We start from the raw sequence: 26315 nt of genomic DNA on the forward strand, positions 1-26315 counted from the left end.
AGGGAAATAATTCTCTTTAGCTCGTTCATGTCGATTGCGAGGGAAGGAAAGTGTAATAAAAGAAAATCGGGGGTTCTAAGTGCCAAAACCATGCCAAAACCACGAAATCATTCAGGCACGCTGTAATGGGGAGTCTCAGGAATAATTTTAACCTCCGGGGGTTCTTTAACGAGCACAAAAATCAAAGCACACGGTAACAAGGGTGTTCTTGCATTTCGCCCCTATCGAAATGCGGCCGCCATGGTCGGGAATCGAGCTCGCGTCGTCGAGCTTAGCGGCGCAACATGCGTGCATTTACCGCTAACAAACGGCGGATGTCACCACAATTCAACTGCGCGACACGACTAAACAAACGGCCGTGCGCTAAAAACAGGCATATCCCTATTCCGCTTTCATTGAGCAGCCATGATATTGCAGGCGAATGCGAAAGTAATAGACTTACTTGACTTGCGGACTTCACCTGTGCCTGTGACTGATCGTGTTGCCCAATGGCTTTGTGGAAAGCGACGTGGTTTGTGTGGATGTCATCGCAGTATTTGCCAGCTCCTGGGTGGCCCCTGTGCAAGCTATTGATGGCGTTGCCCAGTAGCTTTGTGGAAGTTGAGGTACCTTGTGTGGATTTCGTTGCCGCTTATGACTGCCTTAACTATAGGTGGTCACGCTGCCTTTTGAAGCGCGTGCGGGCGCGAGAAACTTCACCGATTTTTGTGTAAACAACGTGGACGTCTCGAAATGTTAGCTAGAAAATCAACCAGCAGCAAGTGAAGTCTGTGTTTTGTGGTAGCAGAATGACAAAAGATCCTTTACATAATGTGAGTTCCATAGACACAGCTTTGCCGCAATACAGTCATGTTATGCGGTGAAGCATACCTAATGTATTGCGGTAAAGTATATGAAAAAGTAGGCAGGGACCACTGCGTTACTGTTGCGATTTTCTTTTATTATGGTCATGGGCCTGCGCGAACAAGGAAGAATCGCGGTCGAAGCGCATGGCACAAAACCCTTGCCAATGCTTCAATTAAAAAAAAAAAGAAAACGAGTTGGAGTGGGTGATGCCAAAAACAAAGCCTTGACTTTTGTATTATCAAAGCAGTTCCGAGAATATTAAATCATATTCCAAGCTCCTGCCTTATTTATGATTGTTTAAAGTTTAAAGTTCTTTCAGCGACAATATGCATATATTGTGCACCAGCCTTGGCACCAATTCTAATGTACTTTAATGATGTAAGTTTATTAACACGTGGCAAATATATAATTTGTGCTGTATGGTGTTGTGCTGTTTATAAGCTGCTGCTTTCATGTAGTAATGTGTACATTGGCTGGAAGAGTTGATGCATCCTCCTTATAGAACTCATTGAAAGGTGCACCACCTGTCAAGCCATCGTTGTTCTTGCGGTTGTACACCAGATTACACAAACATGGGGATAGTTATGATACACAAAGTGGAGCTGAGGCTTAACATATCCAGATGCATGCACAGGAGTGCGGGAGTCGACCATCTATCTCTCTAACTCAGGTTGAATGTGCACACTTGAGTAACATGTAACACTTGTTGGGTGTCTGGTTTCTTTTATTGTTAGCTTAGCTTGTGTTTTTTCTCCCATTTGTAGGTTTTAGTGGGTGTTCAGTGTATGTATATGATTGCTTCCAGAGTGGCTTTCTTGTTGCTAATAAATTTAGAGAAGGCAGCGTTCTTCATTTTGTGCATCAGACAGCAAGTGAGCATGTTTCAAAGGATTTTGGATTTTGTTGCCATAAGCAACAAAAAGGCATAATCATATAGACTGCTTGCTGGAGGTGCTCTTTATAGCATTAAGGATATTATCACGCTGATAACTTCGTGCACAATAATGAGAAAGATCACATCTTGTCTGACATGTCTTCTTGCCACCATGAAATGTTCTCAGATGCATAACATGGGACATATACCACAGATCTTGGCCAGCCATTCTCATTTGTGGTCTCGACCTCCTACCACTGAGCAGACTGGTCCAAGAGACAAAACATACAACTTTTATCTTATTAAATGTAGTGTATGTTGCACAAAATTAGGAGACCATGTCAGGTGTTGTTGACACAGATACATATCTGTGAGCTTCATAAGCTAATGTCAAAAGAAATAGAATAATACCCATGAAATGCACTCTTGGTAGGATGGCAGGACTCTTCTCTTGCAGAGTTAAATAACAACTATGCAGCAGTATCATGACATCAAGCTGAACAATAATTTACTCCAAGGATAGTTTTCTTCGTGCAACATTGCACTTATAGTCTTGAAATACATTCTAACAGAAGACCTTCCAAATTAGCATGACAGGAGGGCATATTTTAGGAAGCAAGAATGAAAACGGAGCCGGTTAACTATGAAAGTTGTGAATGCAACTCTGCTGAAGTTAGAAAAATGAACCAAATGGATTAGTTTAACAGTAAGTGGTTTAGAGACAAAAAGCCGTTTTATTCCATGCCAGAAAAGCAAGCAGATGTTGAAATACTTTCCACATACATACCTTCAAGGTACATGTACAGAGTATGTCCTGAAAGTAATGTCAGTAAGGCGATTAAAAATCATTTATTGAATTTGTTGTTACAAAAAGTTTAAAAATCTTCAAAACACTCTCCTTTTGCGTCAATACATCGGCTCCAGCGAGACTTCCAGCTCTCGAATGCCTTGCGGTAGTCCTCCTCCGGAATGGCCTTTAATACTGTGGTGCTAGCTGCTTTGATCACGTCCACTGTCCCAAAATGATTGCCTTTCAGAGGTGTTTTGAGGCGTGGAAACAGAAAAAAGTCGGGGTGAGCCAAGCCCGGTCTGTACGGGGCTGGGGGATTGTTGGCACCCCTGCTTTAACTAGTTAGTTGGTGACGAAGGCACTGTGGGCCAGCACATTATCGTGGTGCAACTTCCAGTTGTGTACAATGTCCATCCGGATGTGTTGAACCCTGCGTTTCAGTCTTTCGAGGACATCCACATAAAATTTGGAGTTCCCAGTGGTTCCAGGTTCTTCAAACTCATGATGAACCAGTCCGTGGATGTAAAAAAAAAAAAACGATGAGCATGATCTTGATCTTTGATTTGCTCATCCTGGCTTTCTTCTGGGGAGGGGACGAGTGTGTGTGCCACTCAGGTGATTGCCTTTTGGTCTCCGGGTCATATTGAAATTAAGTCTCGTCATCTGTAATAACGTTGTCCGAAAATTTTCGCTCACGTTTGCACATGTTGAGATTTTCTTGGCACGTTTCAACGCGTCGTGACTTTTCGTTGTCAGTGAGCACTTTTGGAAACATTTTTGTGCACGGCTACCACATGCCGATATCGTCTGTAACGATTTCACGAACTTGAGTTTTCGGAATGTTTAAGATGTCGGCCATTAAACGAACACTTAATCGTTGGTCTGAGTTCAACAGTACCCTCACTCGTGTGACATTGTCAGTCGTAGTGGTCGTGTATGGCCATCCAGCGCAGTCCTTGTCGTCGCCCTCTTCCCGGCCTTCCAAAGGCCTTGTGCCACCGAAACACTTGCCAATCTGACAGGGCATGTTCTTTATAAGCAGTCTTGAGCATAGTAATAGTTTCCGCAGTGGTATTGCCAAGTTTCACACAAAACTTGATCGCAAGTCTTTGTTCTAATGAGCGCTGCATTTTCGCAATGTCAAGTTAAACAGTACCTCAGTGAGTGGCGCGACGCAGTGCTGGTGACTCCACAAGAAGTCACACAAAAGGAGCACAGGCGCTCGTTGCTTGTGAGTGCTGCACAACAGGCAATGTCACTTGTTCAACGCGTGGATTCCGCTGCATTTGATAGGCACAACTTTTCTTTAGTTCAGGCTGTGCTTACAGGGGAGGACACGTAGTTATTCTCGGGTTGTTTCTATAGTCCTATTCAGAAAGTGCCCTGGTATCTTGTGAAATGAAATACCGCTTGGAATAAATTACATCTTTTCGTTCAAAAGAACTTACCGTAACTTTGTACATCTGGTGTCGAGCGAGATGTCTCATAAAATACATCACGACGCTATTTTGCAGGTTGTCCTTCTTGCAGTCCACCCTCGAGCTTTAGGAGAAAAGAATGCGTACTCAATCCAACGCATCCGAGATTCAGCTATTCGTCAGTTTTTCACTTATATTTGACTAACGAGCGGCAACCATCAAAGTATAAGCCTATGCAATTATATTTTATTTTGAGGTTGGTAGCATAGGAAGGTTGCTGGCCATATTAGAACTATAGTTATATTATGACCAATACAATTCATTTGTAAGAAAAAGGTTTGATTCAATTCATATATCTCGCCCTTTAAACATATTTTAAATGAATGCAGCCCTTAATGGAGAGTGCGTGCTGAATAGTCTTCATGGTGACGTCATGTGAGTCACCATCATAACGCGGATTGCGCGTGTCAATTAGCCTCTTCTTTAACACGGTACCTTGCGCGAGTTTCTCAGAACAGCGCATCCTCACTCACTAGTGATCACGTCATGTTTATAGGCGATACTAAGCCCTTTGAAAACAATTTCTTTTGATATACGTGCCGGCAGGTGAGGAGTTTTGACGCTCGAGTGCGAATGTGGTGACGTCACGTGAGCCGCTAGTGATCACCTCATTCGACTTTGTGATAGTGACCTGGTTGTACGTCTTTAAAAGCCATTTCGTTTTACATGCACATCGGCAGGTTAGGAGAGGGCATGGTTAGGTGAGAACCATGGTGACGTCATGTGAGTACTAGTGATCACCTCATTCTAATTTGTGATAGTGAGCAGGTTGTTCCTCTTTGAAAGCCATTTCGTTTGATGTGCTTGTCGGCAGATTAGTAGAGTGCATTGGTGGGCAAACCGCGTGGTGACGTCACGTGAGTAACTAGCGATAATTTAATTTGGCTTAGTTATAGTAAGTAGGTTGTTACTCTTTGAAAGCCATTTCGTTTGATATGCATGTTAGTAGGTTCGAAGAGTGCATGGGTGGGTAAAAACGTAGTGACGTCACGTGATTCACTAGTGACCCCCTCATCCTACTTTGTGATTGTGAGCAGGTTGTTCCTCTTTAAAAGCCATTCCGTTTGATATGCATATTAGTAGGTTCTAGACTACATGGATGGGTAAAAAGCGTATTGACGTCACGTAAGTCACTATTGATAATCTAATTCGACCCTGTGATAATGAGCAGGTTGATACTCTTTAAAAGGCATTGCATTTGATATGCATGTCGGCAGGTTAGGAGAATGCATAGTTGGGTGAGAACCTTCATGACGTCATGAGAGCCACTAGTGATCGCTTCATTGGCTGGGTGATAGTGAGCCGGTTATTACGCTCTATGAGCCACTTCGTTTGATATGCTTGCCGGGAGTTTAGAATAGTGCATGCGTGAGAAGCGTGGTGACGTCACGAGAGTCACTAGTGATCACGTCAATTGAGTGAGTGATAGGGAGGAGGTTTTTAAGCTTTGAAAGCTATTTGCTTTGACATGTTAGTAGGCAGGTTAGGAGAGGTGCGACGGCGGTGACGTCGAGTAGGTCACTAGTGACCTAATCATGTCACTCAAGAATAAGCTGTTACATTCTCAGAGCCATTTCATTTGATATGCGTGTTGGAAGCATAAGAGTGCATGCATGCAAGACAAGATACAAGCTTAGTGAGCTACAATGAGTCGCTTAGTGATTATCTCAAGTGCCTGGGTAATGGTGAGCAAGTTTTTACCCTTGCGAATGATGTCGATTGATATGCATGACGATAGGGAAAGAAATGACACGTCATGATCGCAACCAAATTCGCGTAATATCCGTTACGATTCTGACTCACTTATGTGAGTCATTCTTGTCTCTCGGAAATACGACTCGAAAAGGAGCAAATGAGCGAGCGGTATAACACGCGGAAGTGTTTCTGAAGCAGTCACACCAATACAATGATCCCATCAATGAATAGACGGCATTCATGACGCCTGTTACGACCTCTTCTGCAAAAATTATTTGTTTCTCAATCAATTTCCAACAGGATGAAATTGACAGGCACTGGGATTACAATGTGTGGCACTTGGATTAAAATGGCTGGCGCAAGGATTAAATGAATTGCCACGCGGATTAATTCAGATGCCGCCGGGATTAAATGTGGTGGCTCCTGGAATAACTTACTGGCACTTGGATTAAAATGCTGGCTTTATGATTATATTGGCTGGCACCTGGATTATCTTAAATGGCGTTTGGATTAAACTGAGTGGCAAAACTGTAGTGTCGTCGACGATTGTAGTGTCGGCTGTCGGTCTTCTACTGGTTCTTGTTCCGAAATCGGGCGAGCTGTCGGGCTTGTTCGGTGCGCTGGAGATTCTCGGCGACGTCGAGATCCTCTTCGTCGGTGACGTGAGGCAGCATGGCGTCTAGAGTCGTCGTCACGTTCCTTCCGTAAGCAAGCTTGAACGCCATGATCTGCGTTGTTTGTTGGACCGCCGGGTTGTAAGCGAAGGTTACGTACGGCAGGACGAGATCCAATGTCTTCGGTTCGAAGTCTTTCACCTAGATGATGCCACCCTCCTTTTAACAAGAAAGGAGCACCTCCGGCGCCGCACACGTGCTCTCATACCTCCGTGTGCGGTAAACCTCCCCCGCGGTCTTACCCGTGCAGAGGAGGTTGCGCTTCGGAGGATCCCGGTCGGGGTTGCGCTCACTCCTGCCGTGACTAGGAAGTGGCCGCACTTTCGCCCGCTATATGCTCGTCCTGAGTTTCCACTCTGCAAGTCACGAAATGTTGAACTGCACTGAAACCGACGAGGCTCCGGCACCTCGCAGCAGCGGGACTCTCGCCGCATAATCTGAGGCATTACACTGCTTGGACGCAGGGACCGCATTATCGATCCCTCTTGGACTTCATTAGGTCAACAAATCCTTTTTCATTCATTTAATTATCCTTATTAACCCCCATCCCATACCCTTGTATGCCCTGAGGCATTTATCATCGCATTAAAAAAAAAGTCGACGGACATGGCTAACATGTTCAGTGAGCGTCTTGTTCAGACATTCCGTTAGGTCATTCGTCTGCAGGTGGTAGGCAGTGGTATTCCGGTAACCTGTCGGGCTATATTGCAATGTGGTTTGAGTAAGCTCAGCTGTAAAAACCGTTCCTCTGTTAGTAAATAGGACTTCTGGTGCACCATGTCGTAGCAGGCTTTTCTGGACGAAAAATTTGGCCCCGTCTGCTGCACTACCTTTTGGTAGGGCTTTCGTTTCGGTAAAGCGGGTAAGGTAGTCGGTGGCCACGACGATCAGCTTGTTTCAAATGTTGAGGTCAAAGGGCCCCAAAAATTCATGCCGATTTGCCGAAACGGTCGGCAAGGAGGTTCGATTGGCTGTAGTAAACCCGCTCGCTTGGTCGGTGGTGCCTTGCGTCACTGGAAGTCACGCATGTCTTGACGTAGCGAGTGAAGTCGGCGGTCAGGCCCGGCCAATAGTATTTCGCGTGTATTCTTGCGGGCGTACGGAAAAACCTAAGCTGCCCGTCTGTCTGATCGTCGTGCAGGGCGTATAAGACTTATGACACGGGTGCTGCTACCAAATAGAGATGGCTGTTTGAGCGCACTGCGGGGAACTTCTTTTTAAAGCGAAAGCTTTACTGGCCGCGGACTTGGGATTTCGCCGTGGCGGTGCTCCGAGGAGGCACATGATGTCACAACGCGCGCCTCGCCGCGGATATTTCTCTCTCTCTCTCTCGCTCCCTAGTCACTACTGCGCATGCGCCACTAGTAGCACCGAGCCACAGGTGTTCCGCCGCTGGGCAGCGCCGCGCCTTTCCGGCGCAACCGTTTGGTATGACGTCACACCGCGTTCCTCGTCGTTGGGCTCGCCTCTGCTCACTTCGCTAGCTTCGTCGCATGCCTGATAACATGTCGGAGGATTGAAAAGGAGAGCTCACGTGCGCCGCAACCACAGTTTAGGCGGCAGTATGGACGGCGACAATTCTGATAAGCAGGAGGATGCCTGTAATCGACATCGGAACGAGATGAAGAAGGAATGAATCGCCTAGAAAACTGATGAATAGCGCGCTGAACGACTGGCTAAACGGCGCAACATAGCTTGACAACCAGACTAACCTGGACTTGCAATCAAGATTGACCAAGGCTAACCATGCTATGCCTTAGATTTCGCTACGTATATCCTGGCATAGCCGAGCTAAGCCATTGCCAATTTTATTCGCGACGACGTCGCTGCGCAAGCAACACAAAGACACTCTATGCCGAAATACCCTTTCGACAACGTCAGTTTTGTCTTCTAGGTGCTCCACAAGGCTTCGTAACTCCGGGTCTATTCGTTGCTGTTCGGCGAAGTCGTCTGCAGTTATTGTTCCCAGAAAGGCGTCGTCGGCCAACTCGTCTTGCCGTGGCGGGTCAAGAGGGGCGCGCGACAGGCCGTCAGCGTCAGAATGCTTTCTTTCGGACTTATGCATTACGGTGATGTAGAATTCCTGGAAGCCCAGACTACATCGCGCTAGACGACCTGAAGGGTTCTTTAACTTTACCGACGAACAGAAGGCGTGGGGTAGCTTACCACTTTGAAGTACTTACAGTATACTTAAGGCCGAAATTTTGTCGTAGCACAAATGATGGCAAGGCAGTCTTTCTCCATCGTAGAATAATTCGCTTCCACGTTTGTCAGTGACCGGCTAGCATAAGCTATGACGCTTGCTACTCCGTCCTTCCTTTGAACTAGCCTGGCGCCGAGGCCGACGCTACTTGCGTTAGTGCGGATTTCCGTGTCGGCACGTTCCTCTAACTGTGCAAACACCGGTAGTGATTGCAGTAGTCGTTTTAGCTCCTCAAATGCGTTGTCCTGCCGTGTTTCGCATTTAAAGTCGATGTTGGCTTTCGTGAGAGCAGTTAACGGTTCCGTAATTCTTGAAAAGTCTTTTACAGAGCACCTGTATTAGGCAAACAGGCCAATGAATCTGCGCACTACCTTCTTGTCGACAACCCGCGCGACCTTAGCGAGGGCAGCGATCTTGTGTGGGTCAGAACGGACCCCAGACTTACTGATGACGTGGCCCAAGGACAGAAGTTCTTGGTAAGCGAAACGACACTTTTACGGCTTCAGCGTGAGTCCAGATGACTTCATCGCCTCTAGTACTATCTGAAGCCGCCTCAGGTGACCTTCGAAATTCGTGGCAAAGCCTACTACGTCATCCAAGTAAGCGACATCATCATCATCACCATCATCATCAGCCTGGTTACGCCCACTGCAGGGCAAAGGCCTCTCCCATACTTCTCCAACAACCCCGGTCAGGGTTGTTGACCACCGGATTAAAAAAAATTTTCCACCGGATTAAAAAAAAAATCCGCGTGTTGATAAAATTGCACAAACAGGCCTGGAGTGTGGCCTGATCCCGGTGACCAGAACCGGTAACGCACTCCCTCACCAGAGCAGGATTGGCCACCCTGGTGCAGCACTTGGCCACAACCTCCTATGAACACAACAATCAAGTAAGCGACACAAGTATGCTACTTCAGAACTGCCAAGACTGTGTCCATCACGCGCTGGAACGTTGCAGGCGCAGAACAAATTCCAAATGACATGAACTTGACCTCAGAGAGGCCGTCTGGCGTGATAAACGCGGTCTTCTCTCCATCCCTTTCGTCGATTTCAATTTGCCAATAACCAGCCTTGAGGTCCCACGATAGAAAATACTTAGCATTGCAGAGTCGGTTTAGTGCGTCGTATATCCGTGGGAATGGGTATACGCCATTTTTGGTGATTTTGTTCAAGGGGTGATACTCGACGCAGAAGCGCAGAATTACATCCTCCTCCTTCCCTAAGACTACAAAAGACGCCCAGGGGCTTTTCAACAGCTGGATGATGATTTCGTGCAGCATTTCGTCGACTTTACCCTTGTGGCTTCTCGTTCTCGCGTAGACACTCGGTAAGGGCTCTGGTGTGGTCGAGCGGATTATTCGTTATTATGCGATGCTTTGCAAGTAGTCTTTGCCGAATCTTCGGTGACGCCAAAAATCAGTATTTGCATTGTCAGATAAGCTGTTGTTGCTTACTCATGGGGAGGCTTAAATTTATTTCGAGGATTGGTTCGGGAATTATGGTCGTTGAGATAGGTGCGGCAGAATGGGAGAGGACAAGCGCATTGCTGGTTTCCACCACTTTCTCGAGGTATTTGATCGCCATGCCCTTGTTGACGTGATTGAACTCCTGGCTGAAGTTGACGAGCATCACTTTCGTTTTTCCTCCGTGCAGTCGACTAATCCCTTTTGTGACGCAAATTTCACGACCAATCAGTATATCTTGATAGCCCTCTATGACACCTTCTACGTCGGCGGGTGTTTCGGTGCCGACGGAAATGACAATGCTGGAATGAGGCGGGAAACTCACTTGATTTTCGAGTACACCCAAGGCGTGGTGGCTACGAGAGCTCTCTGGCGGTATCGCTTGATCTTGTGATAGCGTTGTCGACTACGACATCAGGTGGATGATTTCGCCATGTTCTTCAGGAAGTCCATGCCGAGAATGACATCTCGTGAACACTGTAGAAGGGTGACAAAGGTGCTAAGGTAAGTCCGTTGATGAACGCTAATTTTGCCTTGCAGATTGCAGTCGGCGTTATTGTGTCTGCTCCACGGTCCAAATGTGGAGGCCTTCCCACGAAGTTTTAAGTTTCTTGGCGTCGGATCACGGCTGCGTCGCGTTCACCTGTGGCTGGTACGTGGTGTCGTCGGGGCTTCTTTTGTCGGAGTAGTCTTTGCATCTAGGCTACGTTGGGATGGCGGCGTCTCGTTGATATGTCGTCTAGATAGTCTTTTCGGCGTATTCGTCAGTGGCGGGGGATCTTCGTCAATTCGACGAACAGCAACCGAACATCTATAGGTTGCTACTTTAGGTTTCCGAATATGGGCTTGCTGACCGGCACCGTGCTGGGCCAGTGTATGGTCGGCGTTGCCGGGACAGGTAGCGGCCTGGTGTGGGTGAACGGGAGATGTGTCGAGGGGCTCCTCTGAGCGGCGGCGACGTAGTCGGTGATATCACGCGGCATTCCACCTTGCTGCGGGCGCGACGCATTAACGGTGATCCGTCGCAGTCCCATCTCCCGGTATGGGCACCGGCGGTAGACATCACACGCTTCTCCGCAGTGGTAGCAGTGCGGGTGGTGATCAGGAGCGTGGCAGAAGGCGGCCTTCCTTGGCTAGTTGCGCTGGTCGACGGATGGGCGAGCTAGCGGCGGCGGCGGCGGATAACGGGACTGCAGTGTTGCGGGGCCTTGGCGTGGACGCGGAGGGGTACTTGAACGCTGGCCACGGGCGGCGTAGGTCGTCACTTCAGGCTGAGGCTGTGGCGATTCCGGTTGTACTTCCGGAACTCCCAATAACCGCTTGATTTCACCCCGGACTACGTCGTCAATCTAATTAATTTAGGACTGAGACGCAGGGAACATACTCCAGAGTTCGCACGCAACCAGCCTGATTGTCTATCGCCAGTCGATGGAGGAGAGGGCTTGAACTTTTGTATAGGCAGGCACTGAGCGGGGATTGAATTGCCTGGAGCGCAATTTTAACGTGTTCTGGATCGTCGTTGCTTCTGACAGAAACTTTGCTCCGGCAGTTGGCGGGTTGCGCATCAGTCCTGCGAAGAGTTCTTGCTTTACGCCGTGCATGAGAAGACCTACTTTCTTCTAGTCAGACATTTCTGGGTCAGCGTGACGGCAAAAACGAGTCATCACTTCCGTGAATACCGTGACGTTCTCGTTAGAGAGCAGCCATGGTGCTTTTTGTCGAAGTTTGGCCCTATCCCTTCTGTCAGCACTTGTGAAAGCCTTGAGGAACTGGCTTCACAACAGGCGCCATGTGGTTAACGAGGGCTCTCGGTTTGTGAACCAAATCCTGCGAGAGCCTTCGAATGAGAAATAGACGTGGCGAAACTTCAGGGTTCCGCTTGTTCTAGGGTGACACCCTCTCGAATGTACCGAGGCAGGTCTCCAGGTCCTGCGATGAAGCTCCGCGCAAAGTAGGTGGCTCCCTGGGCAGCTGAAGCTCTGCGACTGATGGCGACGCTGTTGCGATCGCTGCTGCTTACTTTGTGTTCATGCTTCTGCTCTGCTCGGGTAGAAGACTGCGCTCCGGGGACAAGTTTCATAGTCTGCAGTTTGCTCGATGGTCCGTGCTGACCTTGGTGCTGTATTCCAGGTTCGGGCTTGCATCACGGCTTTTCGGGTGAGTTCAGTGCTGAACGTACCCAGCAACTCCACCAGATGTCATGTATTAGTGACAACGAAGAAATCAGCACACTGTCAATGACGAAACTAGCAATTTCTTGGGCAAACCTGTGGGCTCAAAAACAGGCTACACTCAAAGAATAACGATATGGCGAACGCAGTCGCCGATTGTCGAAAGTCTGAGCTGCAGTCAAGGGCGGCAGCTTTTGTACTTGGGTCATCAAAGTTTTCAGAGTAATCGTCATCCTAAAAGTACTGCACACTTCGCGTCACATATACATGCAGATTACACAAGCTTCAGTGACAACAGACAATGCATAGAAACAACAGTAATATTCCCGTAAGTTCCAATCATGCAGGCGCAGATTGCGCTGAGCGATAGCTTTAAGTTGTTGGTGGTTGAAATGCAGTGCCCAAGAAAAGTACAAATAAGTACACGTGTCAATATTATAACTATCGACCGGCATCTGGAGTAGAAAATCAGAAAAAACGCCAGGCTAACATCTCCAGCATCTCATTAAAACTCTCTCTTCCTGTGCTATTGTTGGGCTAGGAGTGTTTTGAAACTATCTATTGCACACGACTGGGTAACATCGTGACGTTGCAACCACAGAAGCACAGGCAACGTGCACAGGCGCCGTCGCCAGACTCCTCTCCCCTCTCATTACTAGTCAAAGAGGATTTTAAACAAATAAAGCGCATGAAGGCCAGCTTGCCACACTATGGGCACTTTCTAATATAGAGGGGTGCATTGGCACGTGGACTGTGTTACTTTGGACTTTGTTAATTTGTTGTTTTGATACTTTTGTTTAATAAGTGTCCTTATGCGTTTCGCTCTTCTGTTTAGTGTGTACCATCGGGACGGTGCTTCTTGAGTACAATCGATGCGTGGAATTGTTCATCTTTACGGGTGAGCTCTTTTCACCGTCTAAGAAATGTCATCACTCAGCGCGGGACGCGCCCGCATGTACCAGAAGTTTCTCGAATGTTATTGATGGTTGTGTTGTCACCGAAGCTTGTCTAAGCTGATTGCGTGCGAGACGCAAATTGTGTAGAACTCTATGGAAGACAAGCGGGCGCCAGTGATTACTATGGAAACTTCGATTACTCGTGTATAAAAGCCGGCGCCCATGACCGGCAGATCAGATTTTCGTAGATCGGCGACTGCGTTCGCCGCTATCGCGCTTCTTTGAGTGTAGCCTGTTTTTGAGGGCACAGGTTCGCCCAATTGCACGCTGGTTTCGTCATTCCCAGTTTTTCTACTTCCTTCACCGTCACTAATACGCGACAACATATATAGCGTATCCTTTAAAATTACGAAATTATGCGGTTACATTTGGACCCAAAATATTAATGTTTCAAAGTTGGCGGATACATTTCGTCTGGCAGGTCTACGAGTAAATACAAGTGTTCGTCTGACCAGACGATGTGCTTTGGTTCGTACGCGCCCTAAGAAATTCCTGTGACGAACAATCTGTTCTACACGCTAACTTCGCAGCTACACATATTAAAGGGACAAGCTTTTGTTGCTTCCTGTAACCCAAACTTTCTTATGAAACGTTCTTGCCAGCCCATTTATTTTCAGGACTGGTAATGCCTTGCATTTTGTTCCTGTTGTTGTTGACCACTGCTGTTCATGTTATTACTTCGTACATTCACTTTATTTGTTCTTCAAAACATGACGTACGCATTGTGAAAGGGGCAAAGGATAAAAGCCGTTTTATTACGGCTTGAAAGAAATCTTGGTCCCCTAGGCATTGACGGCAACGAAGCAAGACAGGCCAGAAAAGCTGCACTGGCAATTGTACTGCCATTTTTGCTTGTATGATTTTTTGGCGCTTTGTTACTTTCTTTCTGCATTACATGTCGCTTGGTAATGCTTGTCCAATTTGCAGTTCTTATGTATTACTGGCCGCCCCCATCTTGCTGTTCTGCCAACTTCCAAGTAGCGGTGACCTCGTGAAGTTGTTGGAAAAAAAAGTTAATATTGAAAAGAAATTATGGAGTTTTACGTGCCAAAACCCCGATTTGATTATGAGGCACGCCGTAGTGGGGGACTCCACAAATGTGGACCATTTGGGGTTCTTCAATGTGCACCTCAATCTAAGTACACTGGTGTTTTCGCATTTCGCCCCCATCGAAATGCGGCTCCCGGTCAAGCTGTTACAGCTTTCAATCCCGTACTCTTCCTTTTCAAAGAAAATGAATATAATTAATTAATTAATTAATTAATTAATGTTTTCAGCCTGATTCACCTCCACCGCGGGTAAGCCCGGTATTGCACTATCTCGGGGATCAGCGCACACATTCCTGTCACCCATACGGACTTAAGCCGGTCAGGGTATTCCCCCTTGGAAGCGCATGCGGTAATGCATACAGGGACTAGAGGCCTACAGCTTCGGTAGGAAACGTTATCATAACGCTTGCGCTATTTTACACGAACCATCAATAAGAACACGGTGGTTAGGTAACACCTACCTCACCGGCAACGATGCCCTCGAGTCACGCAACACCGATGACCAGTTCGGCGAGCATGGCACAACACGCAGTCATGTTTAATGCCGTTCAGATTACCGCGGCTGAAAAAGTGCGCATGCGCCATGCGCGAGCCCTCGCAACACTGTCACCGTCGTGCGCATCTATTCTTTCCCCCTCCTCGTACAGTGCGCATCCGCGGGGCTCTTGAACCGGAACTTCGCCGTTTTTTTGCAGAACAAGCCTAGGGGCAGCGAAAAATGCGTTAAAAGATTTCATAGCATACCGTAAAGTGCCAAGAACCAGGCAAAGAATGCGTCGCTATAAAGCCGACTTTTTCGCCTTTAGCGATTCTATGATAAAACCTAAATGTACCAGGAACAGGCTCTCCAGATGTTTTGCTTTGTTATTTTCAGGCACGCATTCAGTTATGAAGAAGCAAGTTCCTGAGGCAGAGTCCGGCAGCGGAACAGGGGAAAAATCGTAAGTTCTGGGAATGTGCCAGATGACGGTTTCAGTTCTGTGAAGAGCTAGCGGCTTAAATTGCCAATAGACTTTATTGAGTATGAGCGGACTTCTCCTAGTAACAGCATTACCCCACATTGTGTCAGTGACGTTGATTAGTGCGAAATATTTATAGCATTTGGTAATAGCTGAACTTATACACCTAATGAAGTCAGCATTGTTAAATCGCAGCGCTGAGCTCAAATTGTCAAAAAATTTAAAGCCCTTGAAAATTCGGGGTACTGGTCTGAAATCTCTGTGTCATGCATGTTAAACAAGTCTGGTAGCAGGTCGAGTCCTCAGAAGTGATTTTGAAGGACGCGATGAGTGAGCCCCCGCGTCCCAGAATTACAAGTAGCCTTTCTTTATTAGCCTTATTTAGTAGCCCTTATTTAGTAGCTTTTAAATGGAAGGTAGAAATGCATTCTCGAAGATTTTCGGTACTTTCGCTTAGTGCCTGGCTCGCCTAGAAGTCAAGCTGAGAACACTGCACCAGGAAGCTTCACGTAGAAATCCTTTCGCGATAGCTTCTGGCCCCGACACAGGTTTTCTGTGGCGCATTGCTGCTTGTAGAAAGCAGGTTTATTCCAAGTCTAAGGTTGAACATGTCCATTTTGAATGGCCATCATCTGCTTTTGTCACTAGAAAAATAGATTTAATTGAAGCTCTTTCAAGTGTAGCCGGTGGAAGAGCCACCAGGGACGATCGCTTTCTCATTCATCTTAAAGGGACACTAAAGGTTAGTATTAAGTCCACGTGGACTGTTCAAATACCATCCCAGAAACCTCGAAAGAGACTTATTTTAAGAGAAAATGCGTTCTGAAGCGTCCACGTACCTTTAGCGCAGTTCAAATCACCCGCCCTCCGATCGAGGGGTATTGACGTCATGGTCTCATAGTGCCGTTGCGCCGTCGGTGAGTAAAACGGCTCCCGCAGACGGCGCTACGGCTTTTCTGCACAAAACACAAACGCGCGGCCAGAAAGAGCCAAGACAGAGCCGGCAGCAGCGCGAAAGCGGAACTATGGTGGCTAGCGGTAGGGAAAGCGCACGACGATAAGCTGGTTCTACTACGCTCGTTGCAATGGATGACCCTGACAACGAAACATTAGCTCGCGATGCTGGGCTCGAGTTCAGACATTTAAGCACTGATGAACGTGACCTGCTTTGAGGGCTCGCGCTGCCGGCGTCGTTGCGTACTACTACGACGACGGCCTGCTTTGAAAGGCACTTCACGCGACTTCAGTAAGTCGGCGTTGAACTCGTAATCCTCTGGACGAAAGTGCAGCGAGCACACTACGTGATTTTTCGGCTCTTTGCCAGCGCGCTGTGGAAGAGGTGCGGCACTTAACCACTTCGAACGGATAGGTTCACTCGTTGGCACACAGTGATAAGTAACGTTGGATTCGCCGCTGCAACTGCCCTTGGCCAAGTTCCGCGGACCGTTCGCGCATCCCACGACATCACATGGACGTGGCATTCTCGCTGCTTGTTCCAAATGCAAGTTTCGCGAGCCAGCAGAACCAGCGCAGCACGACGCGATAACGAAACAACTGAAACCCCAAAGCGCGCGCGGCGCAAAGTCGAGCGCGCAGAGTCGAGCGAAAACGAAACCTTTCGACCAGCCATACTACTCAAGGGTAACGTCAAAATGTTATTTTTTCTTAGAATCGAATAGAAGTAGACAAGTAGCGTTTCCTTCCGTCTTATAATCTAATGAAATTATCTTTTAAATACGCGCAGTTGACTACTAGTGACATAAATTACGATGAGGAGTGCTTTCGTCATCGGGCTAGTACCGGAATGTCGCTGGGGGGTCTCAAATCGTGTCATGCTTTTACCTCAATTTCTCGGTTACTAAAGCTCTGTTCGCGATTATATTGACGCCTTAGACGTTCTAGAGCATTGCTTTATCACTTTAACTTGACTTTCTGGTGACCTTTAGTGTCCCTTTAAGGATCACAGGAGTCCGGAACCGCCCCGCACTCCCAGAGGGACGGTTTGGAAATCTAATTAGAATAAATAAAAAACAATGTCTCGAAAGACGGCCTAAGCTGTTAGTGCTTGGGATTCTGCTAAGCATAAATGACTTGACCACCTTACCACATTTATTTTACAATTCGAACATGTGTCATATATAATAAATAGTTGAAATTTCTTACACTTATATTACCTAGCTGCATATTGCTATTTGTCGTGCAATTCCATTTCTGCTTTTACTGAGCGCGTAATGGCTGAATTATAGTGCACGCGGTTCGTTATTTTTATGTAATGTGTTCTCCGAAAAAAATAAACCCATGCTATATTTCAAGGACAACAGCACTAAGTCTTGTCACATCCGCGCTGCTTAAATCCAGTAATATCCATATTGCTATAATGCCCGATCCAGCAACTAACAGAGAAGTAAGTAAGTTTAAGAGCTGCCAGTGAGAAATTAGGATGAATGATCCAAGTGATAGCCAGTTAGCTGATACGCTAATACCAGAGAGAGTTAAGTTGCTGCGAGTGTGATCGGGAGAAATATTTAAATTCGACCCGTGCCATGACTCCTCTTCAGGTTCACTTGCAAATGAACTCATTACAAGGTGCAGCAATGATTTTGTTCTCGTTCTGAAAATGCGCAGGCGAGTGCTTTGAAGCTTCGCGCACCACAGATTCGGCTTCGACGGGTCTAGCGATGCTCCCCAAGGGTGGTTCTCTCTATCGCGAATACATATTACGTACGATATGTGTACAAGTTGGCTTACTACGCGGGCTTTGGGGAACTGTCAGTGTGGTGTATTCAGGCACAAGTGCTCCATTTTTCTTGAAATACACCAAGAAAGGTACAGATGGTTAAGTTATAGGAAGACCTGACGGAGACCTCTATACCGGCTATACAAGCATATAACATTTCAAGTGGATAGTCACAAGTTCGCAGCATGTAGTAGGTTTTTTAGGCACATCATGGAAAGTAATTCACATAATAAAGAAACTGAAAAAGGTAGAAGTTTCACAGCTCATTTCATCTATAGAAAAATATACCAAAAAACCCCGATACAAGATAGCTTACCTACGTACAGTGCAAATAATCTATCTCACAAATATAAAATACATTACCATGCATGACAAGTGCACCCTCCGTAACGCAAAACGTTTTTGTATTCACTAAAAGGAAAGAAGATTCATAAACTGACTAATGGGAACGTATTGGTTGACAATATATTTTAGTTGCTATTTAAAAATGTCTACACTGGCCTCAAAGTACATATTCGTTTCGAGTTAATGAGGAAGCAAATTTATTTGGTAGGACATGATTATCCACCGTGATTTTTCTGCGTATATATTATTAAAGGAATTGTTTGTATTTATCAATCAATCACTCCATCAGTCATTCAATCAATTTTTTATTTTCTCTGAAATAGAGAAGGAGACATGACTAAAAACTCGCAAGCTTGACGGAGGTCGTGCGCCATTTTTCAACTTGGCAGTACAGCAGAACAACAACAAACGATGATTTTTTTTACAAAAACAAACATTTGAGGGAGAATAGAATAAAAAAGAACACTAGGTAAGAAACACCGCTATTCATTGCCGTACAAAAAAAAAGAAACACGCTATGGGAAAGAAAGAAACAATATAATGATAAAATGCATCTCGTATCATCACATAAACTTGTTTAGAAAACAAATGTTTAATGAAAAGATTTGAATACTCAAAAGGGTCAACTATGTCTTGGTTTAACTTGTTGAATAACACTGGCAGAGCTTAAGAGATAAATTTTTCAGTGTAATGTCCTCTAGATGTCGGAACTATCTACGTTTCTTTAGGGCTAGTCTGCTGGGCATGGTTTTTTTTACAAGTTCTGCAAGACGACCAATATAATATTCACTACTTCGTGAAGTAGCTTTGAGACGCAATAAAGGTTTGTAATTGTATAAAGCAGACGCGGGTAACATTCCATAATAATGAAACAGGTCACGTGTTGGGAAACAGTAAGGCACACCAGCAATGCATCTCACAGCTCTTTTCTGAGGCAGGCAAATTAGTGATACTCATACCCCAAACCCAAAGTAGTACCCCAAAGGGTACGGCAGTGTTGTAAGAGTGTGAGGGAATTAAAGAGCTATAAATGAGCAGCCTAACTTTAACAGGAAGAATAGCGCGCAGGTGAGACATAAAAACTGAGTGCTGAAGATATTTTTGACCTGATATAATCAACATGATCATTCCAAGTCAAGTGCCTAGAAAATATGACGCCAAGGATTTTGACATAAACTAATATCTCTACAAGATGCTGGCTTAAGAATACATTGAGCAGCCTGGATATTTTCTTCACTTTTGGAAATTATAATACCGTTTTTGTATCTTTAAAATTAATCTACAGACTATTTGCTTCCGGCCATGTATTCATGAATCTGGTCTTTTACTAGCTTTCTCTTCGATATCAATTTCTGATTTCCGGATATGAACACTGAAGTGTCATCAGCATAAGACACAAATTTACTGTCAATTCCACAGTGCTAACTCCCAACATTCCCATAAGATATCATTTAGATAAATTAACCGCAAAGGCTACACCAGAAGGCTTCCTCGAGAGACTCCTGCACTAATATTTTGTATTGAAGACAAGGAAGTAAAAGCTTCCCGTGAATGTACAAGAAGGCGCTAAGAAAAAGGCGCGATCACCATGACTACTGCTGTCATGTGACCGGTGAGATTACGATGGCTTATTGTTGGGTATTAATGGAAAGGCATATATGCCCCATAACGCAAAAATCCGGCTTTTTAACCGGTGGCGTGACCGAATGCTGGTGCCAAAACTGCCCGATAGCAAAAAGGACATACGGATTGAGTACATACGGGTTGGAGCTTTCGCTGGATCTGAAAAGGAAACGCGTCCGACAATTCTCGGTTAACGTACTTCCCGGCGCTTTGTGGCTGCTAGGTACGGGCTAGACTTTTCTCTGCATCTGAAAGTGAGACGCATGACGAAAAATCTGGGAGCACTTTGCTGAACTGAACCGCGATAGGCGAAAGCCTGTCTATAACTCCCTTTATTGCTGTTCTCAGAACTGTTCTGCTAACGGACGCCGCCGTGGCTGCGAGCATGGGATGCAAACACAGCCATATGGCTTCAAGGTTTGTCACCGTTAAGCGCGCACCCCCCCCCCCTCCCCCGCTCGCCCGCGCTCGCCCGCGCTCTCCCACGCGCCCACTTGCACAGCGCTACTGGCATGACGCCTCCTCTCCTTGCTCCCCTCGCCGGTAATCACCACTTTCCTGCGTCCACTACGGACTGTGCACGGACACTCTAGAGCCACTAAAGGCTAACGCCTTAAAATCTCGGACAACTTTCTTTCATGTGCACGCTAAGGCTGCTACGTAGCGGATGGAGCTTTCGCTGGATCTGAAACTGAGACGCGTCGCACAAATATCGTTAGCTTCTTTCTCAGTGCACGCTATATTATAGGTAAGGGTTAGACCATTCACTAGATGTAAAAGTGAGACGGGTCACATAACACTCGGATAGCTTTCTTCCAGGCACGCGCTATCGCTGGTACGTACTTTCGCTCGATCTGAAACTGAAACGCATCCCACAACTCTGGGATAGCTTTCTTCCATGAGTGCACTATGGATGCAACGTGCTGTTTCGAGCTTTCAATTGTCTGAAACTGAGACGCATCGCACAACTCTCGGATAACTTCTTTCCCGGGGCATGCTATGGCTGCAACGTACTGTTTGGAACTTCCGCTGTATCTGAAACTGAGACGCATCGCAGAACTCACGGATAGCTTTCTTCCATGCCTGCACTATGGCTCCAACGTAGTGTTTGGAGCTTTCACTTGGTCTAAAACTGAGACGCATCGTGCAACTCTCGGATAGCTTTCTTCCCAGGGCGCGCTATGGCTGCAACGAACTGCTTGGAGCGTTCTCTGTATATAAAGCTGAGACGTGTCGCGCAACTCTCGGATATCTTCCATGCGTGCACTATGGCTGCAATGTACTGTTTGGAGCTTTCGCTTGACCTCAAACTGAGACGCTTCGCACAATTCTCGGATAGCTTTATTCCATGCGTTCACTATGGCTTAAACGTACTGCTTGGAGCTTTCGCTTGACCTGAAATTGAGAGGCATCTCACGACTCTCGGATAGCTTTCTTCCGTTTGTGCACAATGACTGCAACGTAGTGTTTGAGGCTTTCGCTTTCTCTGAAACTGAGCCGCGTCACACAAATCTCGGATATCTTTCTTCCATGCGCGCACTATGGCTGCAACGTACTGCTTGGAGCTTTCGCTTGACCTGAAACTGAGAGGTGTCGCACAACTCTAGGATATCTTTCTTCCATGCGCGCCCTATGGCTCCATCGTACTGCTTCAAGCTTTCGCTTGGTGTCAAACTGAGACGCATCGCGCAACTCTCGGATAGCTTTCTTGGAGGGGCGCGCTATGCCTGCAACGAACTGTTTGAAGCTTTGGCTTTCTCTGAAACTGAGACGCATTGCACAACTCTCGGATAGTTTATTCCACGCGTTCACTATGGCTGCAACGTACTGTTTGAAGCTTTCGCTTTCTTTGAAACTGAGACGCGTCGCACAAATCTTGGATATCTTTTTTCCATGCGTGCACTATGGCTACTGTTTGGAGCTTTCGCTTGACCTGAAACTGAGAGGCATCGCACAACTCTCGCATAGCTTTCTTCCCGGGGCGCGCTACGGCTGCAACGAACTGTTTGGAGCTTTCTCTGTATCTAAAACTAAGACGGTTCGCGCAACTCTCGGATATCATTCTTCCATGCGTGCCCTATGGCTGCAATGTACAGTTTGGAGCTTTCGCAGTATCTGAAACTGAGACGCATCGCGCAACTCTCGGATAGCTTTCTTCCAAGAGTGCACGATGGCTGCAACATACTGTTTGGAGCTTTCGCTGTACCTGAAACTGAAACGCATCGCACAATTATCGGATAGCTTTCTTCCATGCGTGCACTATGGCTTCAACGAACTGTTTGGAGCTTTCGCTGAACCCGAAACTAAGACGCGTCGCACAATTCTCGGATAGCTTTCTTCCATGCGTGTACTATGGCTGAAACGAACTGTTCGGAGCTTTCGCTGTACCTGAAACTGAGACGCGTCGCGCAATTCTGGGATAGCTTTCTTCAATGCGTGCACTATGGCTGCAACGTACTGTTCGGAGCTTCCGCTGTATGTGAAACTGAGACGCGTCGCACAAATCACAGATAGCTTTCTTCCATGCGTACACTATGGCTGCAGCATAATAGAGAGCTTTAGCAGATCGTTTGCGATCCGCTCCGCTGAGACCGGCGTATCAAAACAATTTGCACATAGGCACTCAGCAGAACCTTACCGGGAACAATGACGCACCTGAGCGCAACGCTCATTACAGCATCGGAACGTAGAGTGCTGCGGACGTTCCATGAGGAACGTGATTTTTCGGAGCGTCAGGGTGCGTTTAATTGCTGTCTTTGTCATTTTACAGACCTGCAGAGAGCACCTAACTGGCCTCTCTGGGAGACGTGCTTGTTAGATAACCGAAGTCAATGCATTCTATGCAGCCAAATGTGCCCGGAGCGGAGAGTAAGCAGAGCTCTGCTGAAACTGTCTAATGTTTGTAGCTTCCGCTTGATCTGAAACTGAGACGTGTCGCAAAACTCTGGGATAGTTTTATTCTATGCGTGCACTATGCCATCAACGTACTGTTTGGAGCTTTCGCTTGATCTGAAACGAGACACATGGCACAACTCTCGGATATATTTCTTCCATGCGTGCAATATGGCTGCAACATACTGTTTGAAGCTTTCGCTGTATCTGATACTGAGATACGTCGCACAACTCTCGGATAGCTTTCTTCCAAGAGTGCACAATGGCTGCAACATACTGTTTGGAGCTTTCGCTTGATCTGAAACTGAGACGTGTCACAAAACTCTCGGATATCTTTCTTCCATGCGTGCCCTTTGGCTGCAACGTACTGTTTGGAGCTTTCGCTTGATCTGAAACTGAGACGTGTCGCACAATTCTCGGATAGCTTTATTCCATGCGTGCACTATGGCTGCAACGTACTGTTTGGAGCTTTCGCTTTGAAACTGAGACATGTCGCACAACTCTCGGATATCTTTCTTCCATGCGTGCGCTTTGGCTGCAACGTACTGTTTGGAGCTTTCGCTTGATCTGAAACTGAGACGCGTCGCACAACTCTCGGATACCTTTATTCCATGCGTTCACTATGGCGGCAACGTACTGTTTTGAGCTTTCGCTTTACCTGAAACTGAGACGTGTTGCACAACTCTCGGATAGCTTTCTTCCGTGTGTGCACAATGACTGCAACGTACTCTTCGGTGCTTTCGCTTGACCTGAAACTGAGACGCATCGCACAACTCTCGGATATCTCTCTTACATGCGTTCACTATGGCGGCAACGTACTGTTTGGAGCTTTCACTTGACCTGAAACTGAGACGTGTCGCACAAATCTCGGATATCTTTCTTCCTTGCGTGCACTATGGTTGCAACGTACTGTTTGGAGCTTTCGCTTGACCTGAAACTAAGACGTGTCGCACAACTCTCGGATAGCTTCCTTCCGTGTGTGCACAATGACTGCAATGTACTCTTCGCTGCTTTCGCTTGACCTGAAACTGAGACGCATCGCACGACTCTCGAATATCTTTCTTACATGCGTTCACTCAGCCTGCAACGAACTTTTTGGAGTTTTCCCTTGACCTGAAACTGAGACGTGTTCCACAACTTTCGGATAGCTTTCTTCCGTGTGTGCACAATGACTGCAACGTAGTATTTGAAGCTTTCGCTTTCTCTGAAACTGAGACGCGTCGCACAAATCTTGGATATCTTTCTTCCATGCGTGCACTATGGTTGCAACGTACTGTTCGGAGCTTTCGCTTGGTCTGAAACTGAGACGCATCGCACAACTCTCGGATAGCTTTATTCCATGCGTTCCCTATGGCGACAACGTACTGTTTGGTGCTTTCGCTTGACCTGAAACTGAGACGCGTCGCACAAATCTTGGATATCTTCCTTTCATGCGTACACTATGGTTGCAACGTACTGTTTGGAGCTTTCGCTTGGTCTGAAATTCGGACGCATCGCACAACTCTCGGAAATCTTTCTTCCATGCGTGCACTATGGCTCCAACGTACTGCTTGGAGCTTCCGCTGTATGTGAAACTGAGACGCGTCGCGCAAATCTCAGATAGATTTCTTCCATGCGTGCACTATGGCTGCAACGTACTTTTTGGAGTTTCGCTTTATCTGAAACTGACAAGCATCGCGAAACTCTCGGATAGCTTTCTTCCATGCGTGTACTATGGCTGCAGCATAATAGAGAGCTTTAGCAGATCGTTTGCGATCCCCTCCGCTGAGACTGGCGTATCAAAACAATTTGCACATAGGCACTCAGCTGAACGTTACCGGGAAGAATGACGCCACTGTGCGCAACGCTAATTGCAGCAGCGGAACGTAGAGTGCTGCCCACGTTCCATGAGGAGCGTGATTTTTCGGAGCGTCAAGGTGCGTTTAATTGCTGTCTTTGTCATTTTACAGACCTGCAGAGAGCACCTAAGTGGCCTCTCTGGGAGACGTGCTTGTTAGATAAGCGAAGTCAATGCATTCTATGCAGCCAAATGTGCGCCGAGCGGACAGTAGGCAAAGCTCTGCTAAAACTGTCTAATGTTTGTAGCTTCCGCTTGATCTGAAACTGAGACGTATCGCACAACTCTCGGATAGTTTTATTCTATGCGTGCAGTATGGCTGCAACGTACTGTTTGGAGCTTTCGCTTGGTCTGAAACTGAGACGTGTTACACAACTCTCGGATATCTTTCTTCCATGCATGCGCTTTGGCTGCAACGTACTGTTTGGAGCTTTCGCTTGGTCTGAAATTCAGACGTATTGCGCAACTCTCGGATATCTTTCTTCCATGCGTGCACTATGGCTGCAACGTACTGTTTGGAGTTTCGCTTTATCTGAAACTGACAAGCATCGCGAAACTCTCGGATAGCTTTCTTCCATGCGTGTACTATGGCTGCAGCATAATAGTGAGCTTTAGCAGATCGTTTGCGATCCGCTCCGCTGAGACCGGCGTATCAAAACAATTTGCACATAGGCACTCAGCAGAACGTTACCGGGAAGAATGACGCACCTGCGCGCAACGTTCATTGCAGCAGCGGAACCTAGAGTGCTGCCCACGTTCCATGAGGAGCGTGATTTTTCGGAGCGTCAGGGTGCGTTTAATTGCTGTCTTTGTCATTTTACAGACCTGCAGAGAGCACCTAACTGGCCTCTCTGGGAGACGTGCTTGTTAGATAAGCGAAGTCAATGCATTCTATGCAGCCAAATGTGCGCCGAGCGGACAGTAGGCAAAGCTCTGCTAAAACTGTCTAATGTTTGTAGCTTCCGCTTGATCTGAAACTGAGACGTATCGCACAACTCTCGGATAGTTTTATTCTATGCGTGCAGTATGGCTGCAACGTACTGTTTGGAGCTTTCGCTTGGTCTGAAACGAGACACATGGCACAACTCTCGGATAGCTTTATTCCTTGCGTGCACTATAGTTGCAACGTACTGTTTGAAGCTTTCGCTGTATATGATACTGAGATGCGTCGCACAACTCTCGGATAGCTTTCTTCCAAGAGTGAACAATGGCTGCAACATACTGTTCGGAGCTTTCGCTTGATCTGAAACTGAGACGTGTTACACAACTCTCGGATATCTTTCTTCCATGCATGCGCTTTGGCTGCAACGTACTGTTTGGAGCTTTCGCTTGGTCTGAAATTCAGACGTATTGCGCAACTCTCGGATATCTTTCTTCCATGCGTGCACTATGGCTGCAACGTACTGTTTGGAGTTTCGCTTTATCTGAAACTGACAAGCATCGCGAAACTCTCGGATAGCTTTCTTCCATGCGTGTACTATGGCTGCAGCATAATAGGGAGCTTTAGCAGATCGTTTGCGATCCGCTCCGCTGAGACCGGCGTATCAAAACAATTTGCACATAGGCACTCAGCAGAACGTTACCGGGAAGAATGACGCACCTGCGCGCAACGTTCATTGCAGCAGCGGAACCTAGAGTGCTGCCCACGTTCCATGAGGAGCGTGATTTTTCGGAGCGTCAGGGTGCGTTTAATTGCTGTCTTTGTCATTTTACAGACCTGC

General features: G+C 46.8%; 1 protein-coding gene across 1 annotated transcript in view; it reads left to right on the forward strand.

Annotated features, from left to right (window-relative positions):
• The window catches only part of LOC142575024 (uncharacterized), a 248964-nt gene that overhangs the window by 55668 nt on the left and 166981 nt on the right, over positions 1-26315 (forward strand). Inside the window, exon 2 of the mRNA XM_075683996.1 lies at positions 15076-15142. Coding sequence (XP_075540111.1) covers positions 15090-15142 — 53 coding nt within the window. The 5' untranslated portion in view covers positions 15076-15089. The remainder of the gene's footprint in view (positions 1-15075; positions 15143-26315) is intronic.

This window comes from Dermacentor variabilis, chromosome 3 (assembly GCF_050947875.1).
Source record: "Dermacentor variabilis isolate Ectoservices chromosome 3, ASM5094787v1, whole genome shotgun sequence".
NCBI classification, from domain to species: Eukaryota; Metazoa; Arthropoda; class Arachnida; order Ixodida; family Ixodidae; genus Dermacentor; species Dermacentor variabilis.